Source organism: Pinus tabuliformis, chromosome 5_1 (assembly GCF_031772625.1).
Source record: "Pinus tabuliformis cultivar Carrire ecotype Pingquan chromosome 5_1, CPIR1, whole genome shotgun sequence".
Classification (NCBI taxonomy): Eukaryota; Viridiplantae; Streptophyta; class Pinopsida; order Pinales; family Pinaceae; genus Pinus; species Pinus tabuliformis.
The window spans coordinates 804,387,288-804,414,505 of NC_142305.1; the positions used below are offsets into that span (position 1 = coordinate 804,387,288).

The 27,218-nt window shown below is 40.9% G+C and overlaps 1 protein-coding gene across 1 annotated transcript in view; it reads right to left on the reverse strand.

The window, feature by feature from the left end:
- Window positions 1-782: 782 nt before the first annotated feature.
- LOC149167377 (calcium-transporting ATPase, endoplasmic reticulum-type-like) overlaps window positions 783-27,218 on the reverse strand; it is a 31,034-nt gene continuing 4,598 nt past the window's right edge. Inside the window, exon 4 of the mRNA XM_089430464.1 lies at window positions 783-885. Within this exon, the coding sequence (XP_089286590.1) occupies window positions 783-885 (103 nt within the window). The remainder of the gene's footprint in view (window positions 886-27,218) is intronic.

Below are 27,218 nucleotides of genomic sequence, written 5' to 3' on the forward strand. Positions count from 1 at the left end.
ATCCCCCCATACTACTTCGGGTGAGACTTCAGTCCGCGCTCCACGAGCTGATGCCGAAAGGGCCAGTAGTGTAGGGATTTGTTTATCTAAATAACTCTCAACCTAGGTCAGGCCCCCATAAGCCAAAAATGGTTTTGTTTCAAGGGCCTAGAATCTGCATATAGATGTGTGATGTTGTATCACTGTTATCCAAGTAAGAAAAAAATTGAAGGCTGGTTGGACAAAAGAATTCACAAGTTCGCGGCGTAGGAGAACATAAAACCACGACTGTCAAAAGATGAGTGGATAGATAGCTACCTGTATACAAAGATCCACGAAATATTTTTCATGTCCTTCCCTACTGAGTTATACAAGTGGATCGCAAAGCTAGCAGATAGCCAAGGAAGGTGGAATCTTGACGGTCCTATTGTATGGACCCCAGAGCTAGTGCGTAGATTGGAAGCATCAGGGGATAAGAATGTGTGCACCATCGATCATTGGCTCAATCGTATTATATGAGGATTTGTTACTCAGTTCGTGGTCGACACCTTAGTCAACTATAGCGAGGCAAAACAATGCTTTCTCAAAGGACCACGAGGTAAGTATATAAAGTCTTTGAATACTTGGACTAAAAATGTTGTTGTGCGAAAAATGGGTTATGCAATTACCTCGATGTTTGGGGCTATGTGAAATGGAAAGGTTTACAGGAACGAAGGAAATAAGGGTCTAGAGAATAGCCCCTTGATTTCACCTCCACGAGGGGATGAGGAAGAGCTTGCGAAGGTCTCTTCGTGAAGTGTTATTCACCTAATAAGGCAAAGAATTCCGCGAATACCATCTCCACTCACACCACCACCGGCTTTGCTGCCATCACCTCCATATTCGCCCGCACCAACTCCACCACCACTACAATTCAGTATGGCAAACACAAAAAAGTTGCCTATGTTCAAAGGTTTGGGAAATGAAGATCCGAACCAATTCTGGTTCGTTGTAAGGGCTATATGGGAAGCATAGGGTGTTACAAATGACCATATAAAGAAAACGATGCTAGTTAGTGCCTTGCAGGATCATGCGATGACCTGGTATATTAAGTACTCCAATGATAACCCAAATGTGAGAGTTGTGAATATCCAAATAGCACTAAATAGAGAATTTAGCAGGCCTAAATCTAAAGTGTAGTCGACCGTGGGATTTAAAGAGATCATGATGCTACCAGGCGAGACTCCTTGGGAACTAGATCAGAGGCTGAAATGTACAATTCGCGAAGGCAATATGAATCTGACATATGGACAGCATCGTGAGTGGTTTGTAGCTTCGCTACTACCACATTTAAGGAGTGCGCTATCGCAGCAGAAGATAACAACTCAGGCAGAGGCCTTAGAGATTTCTATGAGGTTACATGAGACCCCAATGCAGGATCCTAACCTAGGAGTTCAGCAGATCCACACACAGCTGAAGAATTTGTGCCTTAAGATGCAGAGTTTGAAACAAGATAGGATGGTTCGACCAGAAGTGTGTGAAGAAGTGTGGTGCGTAAAATGCAAGAGTCAAGGTCATGACAAAGACCACTACCTGGTTTTTATGAATTACCTTGTAGGAGGAGGACCGATGCCTTTAAGGCCAGAAGTTCAAGCAAGACCTAGTGTGGTGCCTGCTTTGTGGTGTGCTATCTGTAAAATAGCAAGAAAACTTGCTACAGATAACTGCCACTTGTTACATAAGTATATGCAAACTTCACAACAGTTGTTCTGCAACTTTTGTAGGTTGGTGGGACATGATGAGCATACTTGCAGAAGCTATGAATTGATGATGGATAGAACTTCCACCTATAGGGTTCAGGCTGAAACACGACCCCTTGACCAGAATGCAGGAATGGCGTGGACAGGATTTCAGGGGCATGGATGAGGCCGAGGTGGAGGAGGACTTGGTAGAGGTCACAGATAGTTGATTTTATACAATTGCAGAGGGATAGGACACTATGCCCTCGATTGCATGAATCCAACGTGCCCGTCATGCAAGTATTGCACGTTGTTTGATCATGAGACATAAGATTGTCCTACACTGATAGCTAGGATCCACGACAAAGGAGCGCTACCCCGTCCCCTAACTTAGAACCTATAGATGATGAGGTCTGAGCCACGTGAGGAAGATCTGAACATAATATTGTGCTCCAAAGTGGAATCATGATGGGAGATGACAAGGGGAAACAACCAAAAGATAGTACCTAGGTTCGCAAAGCCCCGGCAAAAGAAGTTGAGTTTGATTTGGAGTGCACTGGGGAAACCTTCGTGGAAGCTCAGAAGAGCTTCACTAAGGCCTCCACGTTAGGGAGAAAAGATCAGCCTGAGTCAGAAATGGATCCCTCCATGCTCACAACTTTCTTGGAAACCTGTATGAAGCTACTACATGACTGTAAAGTTGTAAAGGGGTTATAAGAACTCATCAACAGATGCGTTGGGACTGTGCCAGGTGAACTGTGGGTAGTCTGCAAGATTAAAAAGCATAAGATAAGGACAGGGCATGAAATGAGACTAACCGCGTAGATCGGAGAATACGAAATGGATCAAGTCATTCTTGATTTGGGATCAGACGCGAATGTTTTACCAAAACATACATGGGAACGAATGGGGAGACCTGCGCTACAATGGTCTCTGATTAAGCTGAGAATGGCGAACCAGCAGAAAATCATACCCATGGGGCGATTGCAAGGAATAACTGTAGATATTGAGGGAGCAAGTGCGCTGGAAGATTTTGAAGTAATCGAGATTGTTGATGACAACAATCCCTACCCTGCATTCTTTGGAATTGACTGGGCCACTGATATGAATGTGGTAATTAATATGAAGAAGCAAAAGATGATCTTTGAGAAGAATTCACTACGCGTAATAATACCCCTGGATCCTACTGAGGGATCTCGCTATACGGAACCAGTTCGCGACGATGAGAGTGATGATGATTTGGACTGCATCTATAAGATAACAACATGAGACGAATACTAGGTGAATCCCATCACAGATGAACGGATTACATGGGAGTGCAAGAGTTTCTACACTTTAGATTCCAATGAAGAAGTAGAACGATGGCAGAATCAGTTACACGAAGTAACTATGTTGACTTATAACATGATGACCCGATCGCTGCACTGCATGTTGACAAAAGTAAGAGATCTACCTACTTATGATGGTCTAAATGAGGTAGATATCTTCTTGGATGCATTCAAAAGGGAGGTTTCGGAAAAGCAACGCTTCCAGGCCTTGGACTAGGTATTGTGCGCTACGCCCGCAAGATGGTGGGGTATGCACAAAGGAAGCTTTGATGATTGGTGTGAATGTAGGAGAATGATGTGAGTACAATTTGGGAAGCCTAAGATGTGACTGATAGACAAGTATGATGGACAGGATGACCCACGTGCACATCTGGCTAAGTGGACGTAAGCCTATGGAGAAAAGCTACAACTTGATTGGGTGCACCTATTCTGTTATACCCTAGATGTTATACCAATGAGCTAGTATATAGAAACAGAGCTCTGCTATGGGACAGGTGAATGGGATATCCTGCGCGAAGGTTTCGGGATGACCTTCAGTTTTGAGGATGGGTGGGAAAGTATTGATGAAGCGCTACAAGAGGTAAAAGCAGCCATCTTTAGGATACCACAGGAGTCGGTAGACTTGATTCAGCCTGAATGGGCTACTCAGCTGAGTTGCGCACTGGAATGTTATAATGTAACTACTGAAGAGGAGGATGAGGATCCGCGGAATATTAACATTCCAGAAATAGAAGGCCACCACGAGGTTCATGGACCACAGATTGAGAACCTTGATATAACCGCGCTGGTGAAAACTACGCAGGTAAACATTGGTATAGAGGTAGAACCCAAATTCGTGAGGATCGGAGACTGACGGTGGATAAGGTTGCTGAATTACTCCATGAATATCAGTACTTAGTCCTGACCAAGTTTACAGATTTGAAAGGAATAATCAGAGATCTAGGAGTGATGAAGATCACATTAAAGCTCAATGCAAAGCCAGTTAAGCCAAGGCCTTACCGCTTAAATCCAAAATACAAGGAGAAGGTCCACGTAGAACTAGACAAAATGCTCACAGCAGGCATCATTGAGCCTGTGGAAGAATCTAATTGGGTAAGCCCAATGGTGGTACAAGAGAAGAAGAAAAAGGATGAGATAAGGATATGTGTGGATCTTAGAAAATTGAATGACACTTGTGTGCATAATCCATTCCCAACTCCGTTCACAGATGAAGTGTTGGACAATGTAGGAAGCATATTCTTTCACTGAAGGGTTCTCGGGGTACCACCAAATCAAAATCACGCTGGAGGATAGGAGCAAGACAACCTTCATGACTGAGTGGGGTTGCTTTCAATATACTGTCATGCCACTTGGATTGAAGAATTCCCCTGCTATCTTTTCACGCGTGGTTGTTGCAGAATTCAAGGAATATATTGATAAGTTCTTAGAGGTCTATTTTGATGACTAGACTGTATTTGGGCTGGTTAAGTGCCATGTAGCAAGCTTGTGCTTAATGCTGGATACCTATTGAAGATACCAAATCACGCTCAACCTCAAGAAGTGTCTATTCCTCATTCCTTTTGGGAACCTATTAGGGCATGTGGTTTGCAAACAAGGGCTAATGGTAGACCCCGTGAAGATCGTGGTGATTTTGAACTTGGAAGCACTGAGAAGTGTGAAATAGTTGCGCGCCACTCTGAGATATACGGGATATTACATAAATTTTATCAAAGGCTATGTCCAGATCATTGTGCCAATGGAAAAATTGTTGAAGAAGGATGTCACGTTCTACTGGAACGATGACTGTAAGAAAATCCTAGATATATTGAAAGAATAGATTGTTACTGCACCGATTCTAGTCTTCTTGAACTGGAAGAAAGAGTTCCAGGTACATGTCGATGCGTCTTGTTTAGCGCTTGGGGCAATACTGACACAGGATGGCGGAGAAGGCTTGGATCACCCTATCATGTTCGCAAGTCATAGATTATCCAAAGCAGAGAAGAGCTATTCCACCACTAAGCGCGAGGGACTAGCTATGGTATATGCACTCCAGAAGTATCCACACTACTTGCTAGGAGGCCACTTTAAGATGTATATAGGTCACTCAGCGCTAAAGTACCTGGTAAATAAGCCTGTGTTGGGGGGAGCATTTGTAGATGGCTTTTATTGTTCCAAGAAGACGATTTTGAATTTATTGTGAGGCGTGGATGATTAAACGCGGGACTAGATCACCTGTCACACATTGAGATAGGGGGGAACCTACTAGTTTGGAGGAAGGATTACTTGACGTGTAGCTCTTTGTTGTGCGCATATCGGATGGACATATTGAAGATATAATACACTTTCTAACAGCTGGAACTACACCGAAAGGATACTATTTCTAGAAGAAGAAGGAATTAGTGGTGCGCGTGGAAGATTTATTTGTCATTGTTGGGCATCTATAGAAGATGGGGAATGATGAAATACTGCGAAGGTATGTACCTGAATTTGAATGAAGCAGCATCCTCATGGACGCTCATGGGGGTGCCATGGAGGACATTATGCAGGAATAGCAACCACGCAGAAGATTCTATGTGTCGGGTTGTGGTGGCCAACCCTTCATCAGGATTCAAAAGCATATTCCAAGGCATGTGATGTATGTCAACGGACAGGAAGGCCATCGGGGAGGGATGAAATGCCTTTGAATCCACAAATGACATTGCAACCTTTCGAAAAGTGGGTAATAGATTTTGTAGGACCTATTAAACCTCAAGGAAATATGGGTGCGAGGTATATTATCACTGCGACGGATTATCTGACTCATTGACCAGAAGCATAGCTAGTGAAGGATTGCATGGGCGCGGCTGCTGCGAAGTTTTTATCTGAACACATACTGACGTGATTTGGATGTCCGAAGATCTTGATGAGCAATTGCTATACACACTTCCTGAACAAGATAACCAGTGCACTAACAAAGGAATTTCAGGTGTATCACCAGAATAGCACACCTTATCACCCACGGGCTAACACGACAATGGAGGCATTCAACAAAGTGCTCGAAAACACTCTAACCAAGGCATGCAATGTGCAATGAAGTGATTAGGACCTATGCATACCTACAGTGTTATGGGCTTATTGAACGACATGCAAGAAACTGACGGGACAGACACCTTTTAGGCTTGTCTATGGAGTGGAATCCATAATGCCTATGGAATACATTGTGCCTAGTTTGTGCATAGCAGCGCTCACAGGTATGACGGATCATGGAGCCCTCGAGGAGAGGCTTGCACAGTTGGATGAGCTTGAATAAGAATGATTTTTGGTTGGATTTCACTAGCAGGTCCAAAAGTAGCATGAAAAGGCATGGCACAACCCACACATCAAGCTTCACACATTCAAGGTAAATTATCTGGTGTTGTTGTATGATAGTAAGTTTGATAAATTCCCAGGAAAGTTCAGGATGCACTCGTTAGGGTCGTATATTATTAAGGAGATTACCAATGAAGGCGCGGTATAGTTGGTCAAGATAAACGGAGAACCCTTCCCAGGAAAGGTGAATGGCAATCACTTGAAGCCATACACCGACGATCCAACGATGTGACTATATGAAAGTGGCATAGTCTTAGCACTCCAGGCAACTGAAAGGAGGCGCGGGACTATAAACTACTCTGCCTAGGAACTATGTGATGTCAGGACTGTGCGGAGTCACAAAGTCTCACAGGGCCTGCAACAGTGCTAAGATAGCTGCACTGGCACACAGTTCTACTGGAAAGTGACTGTCAAAGTCACTGTTCACAATTTGATGGTTGGTTTGAGGCCAAATGGAGTGGGCGGTAGGCATTTAAGGTAGACTTTATGGGTTAGATTATTGGAAATCTACCACCAACTTATCATTAATGGACCGAATGTGGGGGGAACGGTCGAATTCAAATTCGAAAGGCGGTATAAATTACAAGTGGTTGTCCGGCAAAAAACACTTGGAAATTTGAGAACTGAGTTTTTGCGGGCTCAAGTATTCATGAAATGAGACTTATTCGATATTCTTAAAGTGAATTCATTGTTTGAGCAATTACCAAAGACACTGAGAGAACTATGGAATAGCACTATGTCAGCACCCGAAGAAGCCAAGCAGGAAATTACAAAAGTAGAAGCCCTAGAGAGCGCTAGAATAATCGTTGAGGTCCCTAAATCACCGTGCATGCCGAGACCCAAGAAGGATAAACATGCCATGATACCGACGTGTGTCTCGCCTAGAAATCCACTAAGGACAAAGCTCACAATGGAGGTCGATAACGAGGAAGAGTTTGGAGAAATCCTGGTGGAGGAGGAGGATGTAGAGATGAAAGTCGAAACCTAGGGTGCGAACCCTATCACCAGGCTATCGGAATATGTTCCTCTGTGAAAGGGTAAAGCCAAGGTTCCAAAGGATATAGATGAGATCAAGATCTCTCTACAAACCCTGCTACTCCCTGACGATATTGTTTGTGAGGGACCGCACTTGGGGTGGGTCCCTGTGTTGAAATTTGAAGATTGGGACCTCGCTGACCACAATAAGTTACCACATTTAGCGATTGTGAAGCTATTTCTCTAGAGCATCAACATGACTATTGGAACACTCCAATTAGAGCCACTAAAATGGCTTAGAGGTGTGGAGAAAGCAGGGTTGCTAAACCTACTCTGGGTGCCACATTACCACGGCGCCCCAATGACCACTTTTGTCATCAGGCAACTTCTCTACTTGGTTCATGATGGGTGTTTGTGGCTAGAGGAGTCCATCCCCATCACAAACCATCTGGTTCACCAAATTACATAGACCATCAGGGCATGAAAGGACCCTATGAATATGTGGCATGAGTTACCATACTTGGCGATCGATGATGTAATTTTCATGGTCCTTGAGTCTTGACCGCCGGAGTGGCGCACTCCAACTGACTCCGCGGTGGAAGTATAGAAGTCCTCCACGCAGTGGAATAAGGAAGAGATAAAACTGTAGATGGCACAACTGGTGGAAAAGTGCAGGATAGAAGAAGCAACAATTACGGCCCAAGCAATGTGCGAATCTATGAAGTTAGCAGAACAATAGCAAAAAGCAGTAGAAGAAGAGCGTGAAGGACAAAATTCACCTTCGTCCGAACCAGAGATAGACATAGAACAAAGTGGTATAGACCCAGAGAAAATGTCCACCCAGCTCAAGCGTCCACGACCACGAGAGCAGGTAGGGCCGCGAAAGAAAACAAAGGCCTCTAAGACATATTTCGACCCGATCACCCTTAGTGAAGGGGAATTGCATGATATTGGCGAAACGGTGAGGGATGTCACTGCGGAGGCCCTCCAATAGTTTGAGGAAAAACACCAGATGGTATTGGGGGCTTTCTGGATAAAAATACAGGAGTTACAGGTGCGCACTCCATAGGCTAGCACAGTGTCCACCAGCCTCATAGTTGGAACTTTAGCTGCCAAGGAAATGTTGCACACCAAGATGACCAACACAATAATGCTACAGATGGAGCACTCATCACAGAGAATGAGACCAACAGGCCTATCATTAGCAGTTTTAAAGGGGTCAAGTTAAACATGGTTGTGCTCCCTCAGGAGACGCTCTATCTTTTGCAAGATGTAGTCACCGCAAAACTTCGGGCCAGGGAGATTCACGTTCTATAGGAAATGAGCAAGTAGTGCATCAACATTGAGTAGTTGATCCTGCAGCACAACGAGGTAGTGGAGCAGAACAAACAAATAGTTCAGGTTGTGGAGGAAGCCTTCCAGATGGTCCTGGAGTTGATCATCTAAGCAGAGGAACTGGTGGAGGCGCGCGTCTGAAAGTTAGCCACAAGGATGCGCAATGCAAGAGTAGAAATGGATAGGGTTCAACTGGAGCTAAACCTGTTGATAGCAGAATTGCAGTTGAAGTCTCAACCTTCAACTCTATTGGAGGTCAGAGAACAGTGTACCACCACGGTCACAACAGAAATGGCGGCAGTTGACAATGCAGTGACAGACTACATGAAGCTTTTCGAATAATCGTTCAAGGTCCTAACCACCCTACAGGAGGACCCGAACATAGAGTGCCTAAAGACAGAGGCGCATGAGCTACAAGAGAGATATGATGAGGTAAAAGGGACCGTGCAGACGGTTGCCCTTACATAGAGGCTTGCAAAGATGCAGTAGGAAAAGGCGCTCAAGAAGCAAGTGGATGTCGCTCGACATAAAGAGGCAGTTTTGAAAGTGTGCCTATAGCCATGGATCGATAAGGCTTATACAATTATAGCCTCCATTGAAGCAAAGCTCGCACCACTACAAGCAACTCAGGAGGGGATTTAGGGCAGCAGTTCAACACTAGCGATCACCGAACAACACGTAGAGGAAGTCTAGCAGGTAGCTGCTTAGTGCGCTGCCAAACTTACTGTGCTTCAATAAGAGTTGGGAGGTCTTCACACTAAGATCTCTGCACCTACAGAGTGACTTGAGGGAGAGTCACAATGTTTGTGTTGAGGGCTTGTTGGACGCGGGATCCCCTAAGGGCAATTTTGGGGCTAAGAGCCCAGATTTTGGTCTAACTTTGTAATTACAATGTAAAGACTCCGCATTTTGTGGGCACGAAGCACATAGTTGTTAAAGAGTCATAGGATTGTCCACCGTTGCTTTCATAATGTAATGTGAGCTGTAGAAGATCTACCCATGGTCCGCAGACCATGGAATTGTAGAAATAGAGAGAAGCTCTAAGTAGTCAAAGGCATCTAAGATAAGATAATGTAGATGTATGTGAGATAGTTCTAAAGTGTAAGTATAAGTTTTGAGTCATAGCATAGGTAGAGGCTCTACACTTGAGTGCGCATAGGCCTAATAGTCCACACCTAAGTTCGTAGAACCCTGCAACTGAGTGCACAGGGCAAGTCGAGTCTGTAATCATCCGGAAGTATTAATAAAGAGAATTTTCTATCATTTCTGTGTCTTTATTTCCTGTTTATGCTTCTGTTATATTGGGTATGAATTTCACTTCTAATGCTTATATGATGTGTGAATGTGTATGACTATATTGGTTAAGTGGACACAAGTAAGAACATTTGTTTATGCGAAGATAATTAAGATATGTCAATAAGATAAGTAAGTTACTTAGCCTAGTTTGGGAAATAACACAGTTCATTTCCCTAGTAGTGTGAAAGCATCTCAGCCCCAGATTAGGGCTACATGAAGGTCGATTGTAACGGATCGCAAAGGTGCTGAAGGTTAAAACAGGGTGCAAAGTGACTAGCACGAAGGCAGGTCTAGTTGGAAAAAACCGACATCACATCCATCTCAAGGGTGCAGAAACTTGGTTCCAGCATCCCCCCATATTGCTTCAGGTGAGACTTCAATCCATGCTCCGTGGGCTGATGCCAAAAGGGCCAGTAGTGTAGGGACAATAGTGTAGGGATTTGTTTGGATACCTAACTCTAAACCTGGGTCAGGCCCCCATAAGCCAACATATATGTGTGTGTGTGTGTGTGTGTGTGTGTGTGTGTGTTTGTGTGTGTGTGTATATCTTTGTATATATATGTGTGTGTGTGTGTGTGTGTGTGTGTGTGTGTGTGTGTGTGTGTGTGTGTGGTTTTTCAATTTATTAAAAAAATAAATGCTTTTTTTTGTTAATTTATTGTTTAACATTTTAGTTAAAATTATAAACTATAATTGGATATGGCATATACCTTTATGTTTGACATGTTTGGCATAAAAGAAAAAAATTTAAAATTTGTCAATTTGTGTGTAAAATTGGATGTTAGTCATGGTATGGTTATGTTATGTGGGTATTACATTGGCATCACAATCTTTGTAGGGTAAAAAAACTGTAGCAATATGTAACACCCCTCCCTTATGTACTAAATTATTGTAAACCTAAGCTAAGTTAAAGCTAGGTGTGATATCCTCCCTTGTGTGCTAAATGTCTGTAAACCTAAGCCGAGAAAAGCTAGGTTTGATACCCTACTTTGTGGGTTAAACTATTCTATACCTAACCTAAGGAAAGCTAGGTGATATGTAATATGAAAAGCAAATTTGTTATCAAATAATTAATAAAATAAATCACTTGGAGGGTGGAGCACCAAAAGAGAGGAGATGCTTGCCAAATCCCATGAGGAATGGGATAAAGATGAATCTTTCATAATAAATCTTCTAGATGTGATTCTAGATAAGCTTGGATGGATTGTATATCCATCGAATGGATGGGAGATAAAGATCCATCAGACATAAAAGCTTTGCAGGAGATAAAGGCAAGATTTTCTGTGGAAAAGTGTCGTGGGAGATAAATATGATCTTTTCCGAAAAATACCTAGGCAAATGGACAAATCCATAAAGCAGGACGTCGCTAATTGTAACTAAATCATGAAAGAGGGTATTAAATACCAAGTGCATTGATCAATTGAGGACAGATGATCCTTGGCAAGGTCTTCAGCTCGGGGGGAATCAGAGGTGATTCATGGCTGGGTGGTGGTGCTCCTCCATCCAAGTGATGTTTTAGTGGGATTCATTTGTGCAAAATGTTTTGTATGATGATTTCTTCCCTCTCTGTCTCAAATTCATTTAGCTTATGGAAAATTTGCATGAGTTTTTCCTTGCAATAAATGAATGAAGGAATTGTATATAATCATTATGCATGAGTAGATTTGTCAATGTTAATGGCTTTGATACTTTATAGCCTAAGGTTCAGAATCTCTATGCTTTGAATTTGCATTGTGGAATAGTTGCATATATTGTGGGATTGTTGTGAATAAGATCTATGGCAACAATTGATTTGGAGAATAATAATTGCGGGGTGCTTATGTAAATGATTTCATTAATGTTCTAGGAAACTAACTTTATGAGATGGTCATATAGAGATTAACGTGTAGGTAGCTAATGGAATGAGATATTGGTGCATGCAAACCCATGATGGGATAATGCTCCTAAATGGTATAATCAATGATTGAGAATTTTCTATGACCTACATGACAGAGAATGGTACCCTATGAGGCTGGTCTAGCTGCTTTTGTATAAAACGTTATATCACCAAACCTTCTGACTATGCATGTAGAGTTATGATCTTGATTCCTAGCCATATTGGTTACCATAATGTCAATGAAATGTTCATTAACGTTGGTGTGGGGTTTCCAATGCTTGTGTAAGGTTGTCAAAGAGTTTTGTTGATTTCATGCTATGATTAATTTCTATGTATGATGAAAGATTGACCCAACATATGATTCTTGTAGATAGACCTAAAATTTCACATTAATAATCCACCTCTGGAGACAAATGGATAAAGATTATGGATTCTACTATATAGATAATAATAAGGATATAATGACAAACTAAATATACCCTTGGCAAGGGTTGAATCTTAACTATAAACAAGAAAACAATTCACCAGAATGGGAGCTTAGAAACTAAATTTCAGGGCAGGCTCAAGAGGTATGTTACAAATGGTATCAGAGCTTAAGTCCAAACCTTTCGGCCTATGGACTCATCTACCTCAGCAAAGTTTTGTTGACGGGTTGTATAATCCATAAATGTGAAGTTAAATCTTGAAAATTTATAACATGTTAATATCATACTCGTTTCTAGTCAGTAAAGGAAGTTAGGATAATTGAATCCAAATATTAACATGGAACGACATGTTGATCCCATATATATATATATATATATATATATATATATATATATATATATATATATAAAACATTAAATTTAATGAGGATTGTTGGGAAGATGTATGCCTTTTACCCATCTAGGCTCTATACCAAAACACGTCCTCTTAAAAGACCGTATTATGTCAAAAATAGTGGATCGGGGTCTATAAGAAAATTATGTACAAAATTTGGTTATGGTGTTATTTCCTCCAAATAGCATTCTTATACCTCTCTCCATTTTATATGTTGATGTTAAACACACATGGGCAGCAAAGGAATCTGAAAGATAAAACATGAGAATACATTTTTATTAACAAATGATTTACATTTATAGTACATGTTGTGACCATTGGGTTCCACATCCCAAGGTCTCTTGGACTCCTTTCGTCTATTCGGCTTCCACACTAACCCATTGAGGAGTAGGTGTCCAACATTCACCACCTTAATCCAAAGGGTTATGTATGAGTCCAAGAAAAGAGCTGTAATACAAAATGTGCAAAAAATGCATGGCAGCACTAGGTTGAATGTGCTCTCTGAAATGTTGGTATAAAGGGTGGTGGTTTAAGGATGACCACCAACACTGGAACGCTTAGTATAGTTCCCGAAACTCTTCCAAAACTGGCAAGAAGCTGAAGTCTTCTGCTAGAGGAAGTGCTCCTATTTTTTTGAAGAGGGAAACCTTCAACCATGAAAGGGAGGTCTCACCCCGCATAAAAGGGAGAACTTCAACCTGAAAAGGGAAGTCTCAACTTGTGATGGTTTAAGGATGACCAACAACTCTGGAATGCTTAATGCAATTCCTCGAACTCTTCCAAAACTGGCAAGAAGATGAAGTCTTCTGCTAGAGGAAGTATTCTCAATTTTGTTCCTGGAATTCTTCCGAAACTGGCAAGAAGTTGAAGTCTTCCACTAGAGGAAGTGTCCCAGATTACCAACTGAAGGCATGCTCAGGGGCATCTTTGTCTCTGGCTACAACTCTGAAACTGGTGTGGCAAGTTGTGGCTTAGGCTCGCTTGATGTGACTTTGAAGCATGTAGATGACCATCATTCCCCCCCCCCCGTCAGATACAAGGTGAGATGATGGAGAAAACTCAACTGCAAGACTATTTAATACTCTGGAACAAGTTCTAACATGTGATTGGAATATCATCTTAGCTATTGATGCCCATTGCCAAGAAGCGATCCATCCAAGATGAATCTTTGTTCTTGCAGGACGTTTGTTTCTGAAGCATCTGTGTGAAGAATGGGTGGTTTTATGACAATTCTTACATGGATGAAGATCAAAACAGTGATCTTTCAAATGGCCAACTCGGTCACAGTGTTGGCATTTCACAATCTGTTGTTGTTGCTATTGCTGTGGAAGAGGGGCAGAATCTGGAACAGCTGGAGGTGAACTGTCATGAAGAACAGGTGAAGATGAATCATCCTCAAAAAATCCAGCAGTTTGAAATTGAATTGGCTTTGAGTAGTCTAGAATATGAAAGGACAAGTCCTTGTCATATCCAAGACTAGTTCTGTGCTTTTTGTGGACAACTTGTTCCCAAGGTCTGCTTATGGGCTTGGGAAGTGCATACTGACTTTTTGCATCTACATGTACAACTGTTGCTTTATTGGGTACTAAATCTGAACCAACTTTAACATTGTTGACTTAATTCTGATGGGTTGCAGTCTCAATGTTCTAAATAGAAACATGTTCAGAAGGACTCCTTTGTTTTAATTCTTCTTGCTGTAACTGAGATTCGAGCTGCAAAAAATCAATTTTCTCTTGTGCATTTTGTAGACAGACCTGAATGTTTGTGAGAGAAACTTTGCTAACTTTTAATGTATCATGATTAGTAGACAATATGAGAGTTTTGAGGAACTCTAATACTTCACTGATTCTGGCCATTTTTTCTTCAATGTCAGATTTACACCTTAAAAAACTGAACAACTACTACTCAATGCAGAAAAGTAATATCACTCATAGTACACAGCAATATCCTTTATAAATGTGCAGCAAATGATCAGTGTGCAACCAGTAAGCACCAATTACAATCCATTACATAAAAAACAATAGTTTACTCATGACCAACATTATGTTCTGACAATACAACCAACAAAACTTTTCTCCATAAAAGATTACAGTCAGCCCACCAAACCCTTTATTGAGCAGTCAAATCAAGGAATCAATGCACTATAATGAGTTTTAAATATAATGCCACACTCGGGCAGCAACAACTGCAAACTTGCTTGGATCCTTCAAATACTCCTTCACTTTCAAAGTAGAAATGATGGCTATCAAAACTTCAACAATTATAACACCATGTCATGGACAAGACTTGAATGCTCATATGCTTTGACTGGGGTACGAATCAATATTCTCTGATCTTGCACTTTAGTTAGCTTCAGCAATTGTTCACATTGAAACGCCCAGCGCTTGCTGTATATGCACTTATATATCAGCAGTGCAAATTTTAGAGAATAGATGTTCCATTCTTCCACTTTATGCCCTTTGCTACAACAATGTGAAGCTACAGGAATAGATTCAATTGAATGCATTCATGTTTCTGTTGCTCAAAAGGCACACACAATCAGTAGAGAAGAAGAGTGGCTGTGTTCTGTGCAAACAGTGGTCTAATCTTCCTCAAAGAGAACCCAACAAACATAATAAAGGCGGTGGCTTAGTTCAGCAAAAGAGCACAGTTATCTCAAGGCCACTTTCAAACTCCAGAAAGGAAGCCCCCCGCAGTTTTTCCTTGAGTCCATATCAATTGACATTTAAACACTGAATTTTCATCTTACATCATGAAATGCCCATTTTATTATATTATGCACCTAAAAATTCCAAAGAGGATTCTAAATCCTGGAAGTATTGACATTAGCAAAAATGGTGTCAAAGGATAACCCCGATGGAGTTATTTTAGATGGGTGAAAAGTATTGCATTATCCATGGTCTCCTCTCATTATTTTGTTGCTAGAAAGAAACAAAATAAATGACGATTTGAATACGTCCATGATGAAACCCAACTTGAATACCTTGATCATTCAGTAAATACCACAAAGAAGGAACAAAAAACCCAAAGTTGTATCAAAGAGTGATGTTACGTAGACTTCTACGTTTGATGTTTGGTGATGGGAAATGTCACAAGTTTGAATAGTCAACCGTGGAGAAGAACAAAGAAATTGTACCAATCTTCAAACGAAGTGAGTGGTCCCTCTCTGAACATGAAATGTATTTAATGTATTTGAAGTTTACCTCTTTCTGTGCAATAATTGATATTGATAATAATGTGCCTGTGTGTGTAAATGCATCCTTCACTGACAGAACACGAGAGAAAAAGGGTATGCCAAATAATGAATTGCCAAAAATTGTCCATTGATGCTTGCTTGCACATGGCCCAGAATGAACGTCTGCCTATGAGAAATGTAATGCAAGTTCTCCTCTGTGAACAGATAAGGGTCAGAAATATTTTGACATCAACACCCAATATTAACAATCATCAGTTTCACCTTCATTCTGAGAGTCCAAGAAAGAGTGATTATCGTATTTTAGAGGAAAACTACAACTGTCCAGCATTACCAACAACTATATGTAATCGGCCTCTCTCACCCCACCATCACAGTATGTAGCAGAAAATGGTAGATTATAGGAACAACACCATAGTGATCAGCAAAAACATACAGACTTTCAACACACACGGTTATGGTCTTTGTCTCAAGAGGTTCTACAAAAATGACCAACTCTCGAGCTTCAACCAGAGTTATCCAAGAATCTGCATGTTATTTATATTCCCATTGACTGGTGTACGCATGGGCTTCATGTATTTTTCAGCACTCTTCCATGACCTTCACGCAGGGAATAGATAACAGAGAAGTATTGAATACCAGATGAGCCAGTGTACATTCAACCAGGGCATATGAACGAGCGTTCATTCAATAATAACGAAACTTAGAATAGGTCTGAGTGGCAGAGGAGATGGAAGACACAGAGCTGACAGGGAGTGGCAGCAACAAATGAGGACAATGGCAGCATATGGCAGAGGTGAGCAGCGACTGTGGAGGGGTAGGTCAGAATGCAACGAATAGCTCTGAGCAGAGAAATGCCAATGTGGGCCAGCCAGATATCCAATGCAGATAATAACAATGAAAGATAGCGCTGATTTGAGCGCACAGTTACTACAGTGAGTGCTGAGTAGTCAGAGAATCAACAAAGGCCATTTTTATATTTTTTTTTTGTGAGGCCAACAGGAAGCCAACAGGAAAATGATCTGACAAAAAGAGAAATAGTCAAAGGTAGTGGAAGCAGAATACGTTATAGCAGATGTGCATGAATTTCGATTAGGCACAACAGAGAGATAATCCAAGGAATCGACAGAGTAAAAGCATCAAATTTCTGACTGTCAGTGAATTAATGGAGTGTTATGGACAGTGAACAGAAATGTCATAACTGATATGCACATAGAGGCCACAAAACAAATGGCTCAAATTTGAGTAGGGTAGGAGATCGCCCGCTCTGATACCATGTTAAACACACATGGGCAGCAAGGGAATCTGGAAGATAAAACATGCGAATACATTTTCATTAACAAATGATTTACATTTATAGTACATGTTGTGATCGTTGGGTTCCACATCCCAAGGTCTCTTGGACTCCTTTTCTCTATTCGGCTTCCACACTAACCCATTGAGGATTTGGTGTCCAACAGTTGATATTGAATGTAAACATGAATAAATTGATTTTATGTATATACTAATCTAAATATGGTATTGATGAGGTTAAGCTGACTCAGAATGTCATTAAGAATGGGTTGTCATTATCACCTTTACTTCTTCCTTTCGGGGTGAATTGAATGCCCTAGTCATATGCATGGGTTGGACATTGCATCGAGAGAAAACACAGTTCTGCCTACAAAAGGAAATTTATGTTCTCAGATCTGAGATGAGACAACTAGTCTCACTATGGATAGTGAACTGTATGACACATTGTGAGCATATATTGTCAATTGAGGTCAATTGAGCACAGTGGTTGGAAGTAGAGGTTTAAAACTAAAGCAAATTTAAGCAATTACAATAATTGCAAATATTGATATGAGTTAACAGAGTTGCTGTTATCATCACAAAAAATTAGAACGAGGTTGAAAATGAAGCATCATTCCTCTATCTCTGCGAATAGAAGATAGGGATACTTAGATGACTGACTATTGGAATTTTCTTCAAACAAAAATAAACAACGAGTGATTTCTAATTATTGCTCCTCCCTTGTGACCGTGCGTTGGTTGCTTTAGTCATTACCATCATGCTGCTTTTATTCCTCATGCACTGATGAGGAAAGTAGTGTTTTCCTTTTTTATTATGACTATTCTCCAATAGTAGCAAAATTTCATGAATTTATTTTTCTGATCATGATGATCGTCGAACTGAAGGCAATTGTGAATAATGAGTAACATTGGTTAGAAACAAAATTAAACCTGTAAAAATGCATTACGGGATTACTGTGAAATGGTGAAAAATCAAATCACCATAAGTTTCTGCCAAACCGTTAGTTGAAGGCTATGGTTACCTGCAATATGTTCATTATCCATATGGAATCGAGATATGTTCGACCATATCCGCAATTTGGGAAACTTCTAGGAGAGCGACTTCATCAAACGAATCCGGAAACATTTGATTCCAAAAGCCGATTCTCTGGGGTATGGATATATGGACGTGATTCACTCACACACCTTTAAAAAAAAAAAAAAGCAAAGAAATATAATTGGAAAAGTCAAACGAATTAAGGATATGGGCTATCAAAAAGGATAAAAAGTATGATTTAAGGATAGCTAGCCTCTAACCCCCATGGATAAGCCTTTCGAGCATAGAGTGGTGGCTTTTAATCATAGTTTTAGAAAAAAAAATAAATAAATAAATAAATAAATAAAATAAAATAAATAAATTGAGTAAAGCCGCAGGATTTTTGGTCGTACCAATAATATAATTAGGAAAAAGGTTGTGGTAAGACCAACCGAGTGGCTATTAAACCTAGACCTTGTGAGCTTGGATATACATCTTCTCTTTGGTACCTTTATGTAATATTTGTTATTTTCTCATGCGTTACGAGAGGGGAAGAACAAGTGTGGCACTAGACTAACGATGGCAAAGGATGTAGCGTTGTTTTATTGTTGTAGCCACCATCGTTCCTATTCTTGGTATGAGAGGTGTTGAGGTTACTGAGTTGAGGATAGTATTGTGGTAGCATATTGGGGCAGCTTTATTTTTGGTCATCAACTAGCCTTGCCTTTATTATTATAATAGACCTTTAATGTTGACATCGATTATTACCTATTTGATCCGCATTCAGTTCGTCTGGAGACTTTGATGACCTGGATCACTTACGTTGTTTTTTTTCGGTCTTGAGTAGGAGAACCCAAATCAGTGTTTTACAGAAGATTAAAAGAGTAATACTGATTTGATTTCAATGAGTCTCTGCATAGAATTCGAGATGGATTTCTTATTTCTATAGGTCAGTTGTGAAGTAATATGGCAATGATTGATAGATTTGGGGATTCCGTCCTATATTGCACGTGAAGCTTCAAAAGTAAGTTTTTTGTGAACTTAATGTAGATCTATTGATTTAAATGAGTATTGGTGAGCACCAGTATTGCAGTAATAATGTTGCAACTCCTAGGCTATCTACTTTACTCTTATCAACCCGGTAGTTCATAACAAACTTGGAAGCGACGGTGGTGTATGCATAAGCACTAGTTCTTACTGCAAGTTATCGCTTGGTCAGCCATTGCAAGATCACTAGGAGCTCAAGCCAACTTCTATGGATTATAGAAGAAGCTCTATATGTGATGAAAGAAGAGATTACTCTACAGAGGCTACTCTAATTGCAGAAAGGAGAAAGATTGAAATGCAAAGCAAACATAGCAAACCCTAATTAACCATCTAATCATACTTTTGCAAAAAGCACTATGAAAAACATGAAATGAATGCCATTACCTACTCAAGGAAGTAAACAACATCTACTCAAGCTATTTCTAGAAGTAAATGAGAAAAGAAAACATCTTTTTGGATTTCTATGTATTTTTATGTGAATTTTACATGCATGTATTTTATTGTGTGTGAAGGTGGAAGTGAATAAGTGGATTTGAAGGGCGACTTTGGGACATGAGAGTATGTAGGATGGTGTGGATGGGTCCTAGGATGTCTCAGTTGGCCTTTTTGAGGCTTTTCCCACACTCGGCCTTCAAAAGAAAGCCTATGGGAAAATCTACAAGAGGACACAGGGGATCTACAGGAGGTCCACAGGAGGAGGCCGAGAGCAGTTTTCATGGTTTTGAGGATATGAAACTGGGTGGAAAAGGTGGATGAAGGTTGGAATGAGGTGTTAAGGTGCCTAGGGTCTATCAAGAATCACCAGGAGAGAGGAAGATGATTGGGTTTGCTCAAGGAGAGAGGAAGAAGTTCTATGGAAAATGCAGAAAACTAAGGCTGATTTGAGGGAGCATTGGGCGACCTGTAAGGCATGGATTAGAGAGAGGATGTGATGGCTCATAGGCTATCCTATTTTTAGAAGATATCTACTGCAAAAGAACTAACAGTCAACCAATAAGATCAAACAAGTAATGAAATGAGTGCATCTAGAAAAATAGAATTTTGCATCAAGCTAGTCTAAACTATGATCTATGAAAGAAAATGTTGAGAAATGCTACAAGAAAGAAAGCATGGAAGAAGACTTATTTCAAATAAAGAAGTGAGCCTAGTGGAAAAGATCTAAAGCAAAGCATTAACCTTCTAACAAACTGCAAACACTAGAAGTCCTATGAATGAGGAAAATCTGTGTTTTTGGGGCAGCAAGAGGGTCTTTGCCTCAATTCATGGTCCCAAAGGGAGGAAGAGAGGCCAAGACACTGTTGCTAGCCTTTTGAATCTTCTTTTTATCACTGCTTAACTTGCTATAGAAATCACAAATGGAAGCAAACTCCTAAATCATCAAAAGCAACCTATTCTTAACCATGAAAGAGATACATCAAACAACAACTAATCTACAAACTGAAATAAAACATAAAAATACAAATAAAGAGGAGCTTGGCTACTTATATTGGGCTCTAACCCAAGAGCTTCAGCCCTCTCAGGTAACTCAGTGCTAACTCAAAAAGGATTCCATCTGTGTTCTCAAAACAATAACAAGATTACATGAACTGTCAAGATAAGAAGCTTGAAGTTGAGCAGAGTTTACATAAGCAAAACTGCAGCAAAAATCCAATAAAAATCCAACCCTAGAGAGGCCCTAAGCCTCTCTACTTATAAAACTAAAGCTACCAATAGCTTCCTTAAAATCAGGGAGGCTTGGCTGCCAAAACTCGAGATAATCATCAGTTATCCTCCACTTGCTCGGCTGCCTCCTAGTGCATTGATTTGGCTGTTTGTACTCCGAGCTGAATGAATGGGATTTTCAAAGTGGGGAGTAATAAATGAGGGGGATTCCCTCCTATAATTCCTCTCCTTTGTCCACTTCGAGTTATTGTTGTCATTTGTCCACTGAATATTTGACTTTGTCTTCAAAATTCAACAATAAGTTGAATTAAACACACATTAGACCATATGGCATCATAACTAACTCAACTCACTCCATAAGCACAAATATAATAAAAAAACATACAATAAGCTAAGAGAATGGTTGATTTGACTATGTTAGGAGGTAAAATGAGCCCATATAATTACCCATTAATGGGGCTCATTATCACCCCCTACTGAAGGTGTTGCTCATCCTCTGAGCAATTTATTCCATCTCCTCATCTTTTATGGCCCTGGTGGCGTCTCTAGCATCCCAAGCTTCTGATGTTGTTTCCTCTTCCTTGTCATAGAATCCTACATTTCTGTCTATCTCTTCCCACCGCTTCTACTCTTCTTCTTTTGTTCTTCCTTATAGCATTCCTAACAACAGTGGGGGACTCAGTTTGAGGCCAATCCAGTTGACCTACAGCCTCTGCATGGAGTGATTATACATTGGAACCCTCCTTAGTGCCTCCTTCACCCACATGGGGGAATGATATTCCCTGATCTTCAGACTATGTTGTAAGGTGTTCCATCTCCTCATACATGCATTCACACAATCATCCCCAAGTAGCCTTTCCATGTCCTCAAAATGTGCAATGGCTTTTGCTTGATCACTTATATATCTAGGGGAAATTTAAGGATTATTGGCAAGCAACTGGTGTGCGTTGATGAGTGCCATGGGATCTGATGGCTCAGCTCTGATCATTAATGGATCACTCTGCTCTCTTATCATCACCTTTTTACTTCTATTGCCCTCAACTCTTCATGGTTCATCCATGCGGCCATGGCCATTAGTTGTAGGTCCCCTAGCCTAGCATTGGGTTCCCACACATTCATGTCTGTGAGGGCCATATTATGTAGGTAAAATTCTGCCATATTTGCCTTATCTTCTATTGTTCTTTGGTCACACAAGTCCATAAACTGCCTGTAATCTTAGAAAGGCATTGTGCCTCTTTGTGCCAAAGTCTTGATCTGAAATTGTAGCCATTGGTCCTTGAGATATAAGCCATAGGATTTTGCTGGTGTTCTACACTGCAATGCCTCCATGGATAAGTTGGCCATGCATGCCAACTGGGTTTCTTTCTCCTTTAGCTGCCTCCTTAGAAATTCATTTTCAGTTTCTAGTTAGCTTCTTGCAATTGCTTCTCTATGTCTGACAACACTTAATTCTCTACCCATTTCTCTATGTTTATTTTCCATATGGCCAATGTCCTCAACTCCCTTGGATTTGGCTATTTGCATCCACCGATGTGTTCTTATTCTTTCTTTTTCTAATTCAAAGAATAGTGGAATTGCAAATGTTTGTGGAATTATCCTACCTCCGTCAAGAAAATGGTAATAGGAGGCAAGGCTAGGCTGGGGATCGGGTTCTTGTAGCTCTGTAGCTTCCTCCTTCCCCTTTGGTTTTTCTTCTATTCTTTTCTCAAGTTGTTGGGTCTCCTGTAATTTTGACAGTGTCTCCTATAGAACTGTCTGAGCCTCTTGTAGGACTATTTTTGTGTCCTATAGTTGCACTTTCTCCTTCCAGGTGGAATATCTAGGAGCCCCTCTTTCATATGTGATAAGTATTTTGGAAGAAGATTCTTCCCCTTTGACAGAAGGTGAATCTTCAATTGTAATTGGCACTATTTAAGATGGTTGGGGTTTCCCCATTTTGATCCTTGTGCTTTTCCTAGCGTTGAAATACATGGAGGCCAACCCTTTTCTCTTTTCCTTTGGCTTAATTGGTGTGCTCAGGGTAGTGAGGGCAGCTGCTGCCTCCCTTTCCATAGTCTCAGTGGACGCTTCTCTTTGTTTTGCCTCTGTTGCGTCTTTTTCTCCTCCCTTTGTCTCTTTTTCTTTCTCTGTTTGCTTTGTTTCTTCCTGTTTTGTTTCTTCACCTTCTCCTCTTCTATCTTAGTTTCTTCCTCCTCCCTTTCTTGTCCTGTTGAGTCATCAGTTGCTTCACCTTCTCCCCCTTTCTTCTCTTTCTCCTCACTGTCAAAAGGACTGATATCATAGGTGAGGGCCTTTATGTCATCTTCTACTGTCATGTTTCGGAAGACTTCCCATGCTATAGGGAGTGTGAATGTATGGAGGGCTTCTTCCACTAAGATTTTGATTAACCCATGGTGAGCCAGCTGATCTAAATTCCCTATCTTAACCTTAATGCTGGAGTCTATGAGGGACTGCAGGAGGAAATAGGGGATGCTGAGTTTCTGGGGTGTTGGAGTGTCCATGCCATATCTTAGTTCATGAAGGATTCTAAAATGGTAACCATAGACTATGTTGTACCTCCCTTCACAGGAAATGTATTTGATGATTTGATAACTAACCTCATCCCAAGGGTATGGTATGCTAGCCCATCTAATGCCATTTTTATCCTCTACAGGGGTTTCATTGTTTTGGAAGAAGTCTTTCTTGGCAACCTGTCCAATTGGTTTTTCATCTTTGCTCCAAGGTAATTCAAGAGGAATGGTAGTAACCCTACTGATAAATTCAGGGGTTATCTCCATGGAAAGACCTCTAAAAGTGACAGTGGCATGTGTTCTTGAGTGAGGGACTAAAGAGAGGGCAAATTCTTGGGCAATTTCCTCATCAAACCCTCAGAATTTCTCAAAAAAGTTCATCCAATTTGCCCTTGTGAATATGGCCACTTCTTTGGGATGTTCATGGAGCCTGGTGGAATTAGGGGGCTCCTTCCTCATGAACCCTCCTATCATTGTGTTTATACCCCTTTGGAACACCAAATGTGGAGATGGAGACAATATTTTTTAAGAAAACAGGAAAACAGAGGAAATCTATGTTTTTTTTTTCTAACAGGCGGAAATTTTTATGTATTTCTCCTTCTTCTATGGAATTAATTCCTCCTTAAATTGATATCATTTCTTGCATATACTGATAATCAAGGTGGGTATGCATAGAACCTAACTCCTCAAGCCAAAAATCGTGTTAAAAACCTGTGTTTTCTTCTTCAAAACAGCTCACTGCCCCTATTGGTGAACTACCTGTAGGTGCTCCTGTAGAGAACGCCAAGAGCAGGAGAATGGGAGAGATCGATGGAGAACAATGGTTTTGAGGTTGTGTGGGCACAAAGATTCTGCTGCAGCTTAGTTTACGAGGAGAGAATGAAGGAAAAGGTGGTGAGAGTGCTCGAGGAGAAGTACTTATTACTCTTTTTAGATATTTCTGGTGATGGGGGTGAGCTGGCAAAAGTGTACGTTGGCCCCCACCTACCTTGTCATCATGGCTTCTCCCCATAATCACCTCTCATCATTGCATTGGAGTTTACACACCCTCCACTACCTATCCTTGACATCTCTCTTGAGTTGACTGTGCACACATGTGGGTGACATCTTTGGATGAGTGCAGTCAACTAGATGAAGGTGGCCAAGTTAACTGGCCACCTTTTCCTCGTTCAACCTCAACCATCTCATTGCTCATGCATATCTTTCAATTACACAAATGCAAACAGAGGAGCGGGTTAGTCACTTACCTGTGATTTGAATGCATGTGTTGTGAGGTATTTTGGCTCTTTCTACTACTGCATGCCTGTATTTCCTTTGATGCATGCTATCTTCTTGCTGATGTGTGGTTGTTTGTCTTGTGTAGGTATCCTCTAGCTAGATCTGAGCTTCAAATGTCTCCTTCAATCCTCATGGTTGCACTTCTTTTGCTGTTGTGGCTAGATTTTAATGGGATCAACTGCTACAAGAATTCCTACAGGAGCTCCTGTAGCTGCTTCTCCCCTTGAATCTTCAGCTTCTTTCTATGTTGGGAGCTGTGAGGATGATGCCAAAGATGCAAATGGAGATGGAGAGGTAATAGGTAAGCTGCAGGTGAGATTTAAGGCGCTGCTTCCTCTCTTATTTTTGTTTTTTTTCTCTTTACTAAAAATTGTTTTTTTCTGTGTTTTTCTGGGACAGGAAGAAAAAATGATGATTGGGGTGTGATGCAGGTGTGGAATGGATGGCAAGGAGGATTTAAGATTGTAGGAGGGTTTATATGTTCTTCCTGAAGCTTCCCTGCCCCTCAAACTTCTTCTTATATTCATTTCTAGCTCTCTATAATTCCTACAGGAGCCTCCTATAGAACACACAATTTCTGAAAAAGAAGCACAGTGGGGTGAAAGAAATGTCAGAAATGATGGAGAAGAGTGTGGAGGAGATAAGATAGGTGCTGGTGTGAATGTCAGGGCTCTGTGGCATCTTCTCTTGCTCTCTGTAGTCCTCCTGCAAACCTGCAATGCACATTAAAATTCAATTTTCTTTTTTCTTTTCTTTCTTTTTCTTCTTTTTCTTTTTCTTTTTTTTCCTGAAAACAAATAGGGTGCCTCAAGGAGGTTTTCAACCTAATTGCCTACCCTAGGCACCTCCAAGGGAGATTTTCACCTAGGGATATTCTTTTTTTTTTTCTTTTTTTGACATCACTGGGCCACCTCAGGAGAGGCTTTCAACCCAATTATGGGACTCAAGCACCTCATGGAGGTTTTCACTTGAGTCCTTATTTTTTTCTTTTTTATTTTCCTTCAATGAGTGGGTGAAGTGGAGGCTAAGACATGCTCCATGATCACTGTCTTATTCAAATCTTCAATGAACTCTCTCTTGGAGAGGGGCTTCTTGTAAACTTTCAACTGATGTCCATTGACAAGGATGGGGATGGCCTCATCATCAATGGTTTTGATAAGAACTGAACCATTGTCATTGCATTTTTCCATAGTGTAAGGTCCCATCAATCTTGTGCTCAGCTTGCCTTTGAAGTCTTTATATCTTGAATCATAGAGTAGTGCCCAATCTCCCTCTTGAAATTGCTTCTCCCTGATATTTTTGTCATGCCATATCTTCCTCTGAAGCTGAACTACCTCTGTGTGGAGAAGGGCCTGCAATCTTTGTTCATCCAATCCATTGAGCTAGAGTAATCTTTCCTTATGTGCATGGCTGAGGTCTAGGTCCAGCTGAGCTTCCATCCTTAGTGTATTGAATTCAAATTCTATTGACAGCAAAGCCTTCTTCCCATAGACTAGTTCATAGGGTGTGAACCCTGTAGTGGTCTTCCATGTTGTGTTGTAGGCCCAGGTGGCCTCAACTAATCTATCCGCCCAGTCTTTTCTATTGTTGCTCACTACCTTGGTCAGGATCCCTTCCAAAGCTCTGTTAGTGACTTCCACCTGCCCATTGGCTTGTGGATGGTAAGGGGTGGAAGTCTTGTTCTTGATTTGATGATGTGTGAGCATGTCTTCAATCAACTTGGAAGTGAACTGACTGCCTTGATCTATGACCAATTCTCTTGGATACCCGAACTTGTAGAATATGTTTTCTCTCAAAAACTCAGCTACTTTTTCCTCTGTTGCTACTTTGATTGCTTTTGTTTCTGCCCACTTTATCAGGTAATCGGTGCACACAATGATGTATTGTTTCTGTTTTGAAGGAGGGTTGATAGGACCCACAAAGTCCATGCCCCACTTCTCAAATGGCTCAAAGGTCACTTGAGTTTGCAAGGGCATCTCATCCTTTGGAGTAGGTTTCCCATCCTTTGACACTGATCACATTGGCTGGTGTATCTCCTCACATCTTGATGAAGAGTGGGCCAGTAGTAGCCTGCTTGCAATATCTTGAAGGCAGTTCTCTTTGCTGCAAAATGACCTCCACAAGGCCCGTCATGACAGGTCAGGAGAATGTCAAAGACTTCCTCCTCCTTGACACATATTCTCAAGATCTGATCTGGCCCAAGTTTGAAGAGATTACCCCTAATCCAAGTGAAAGGGATGCTTTTCCTTACTATCTTGCTCTTCTCTTTTGAGGAAAAGTGTGGTGGAAACTGTGCTAAAACCAAGTAGTTGTTATATCAGCAAACCATGGAGAGAGTACTAAAATAGAAAACATATGTTCATCTGAAATTTTGTCATCCACCATTCCTTCTACACCTAGAGGAAAATTTACTCTAGACAAAAAGTCAGCGACCACATTTTCTTTATCGGGCTTATCAATAATGGTCAGATCAAACTGCTGCAGTAAAAGCAGCCATCTAATAATGTAAGTATTTACATCTGGTTTGTTCATCAAATATCTAATTGCAGCATGATCAGTGTGCATGAA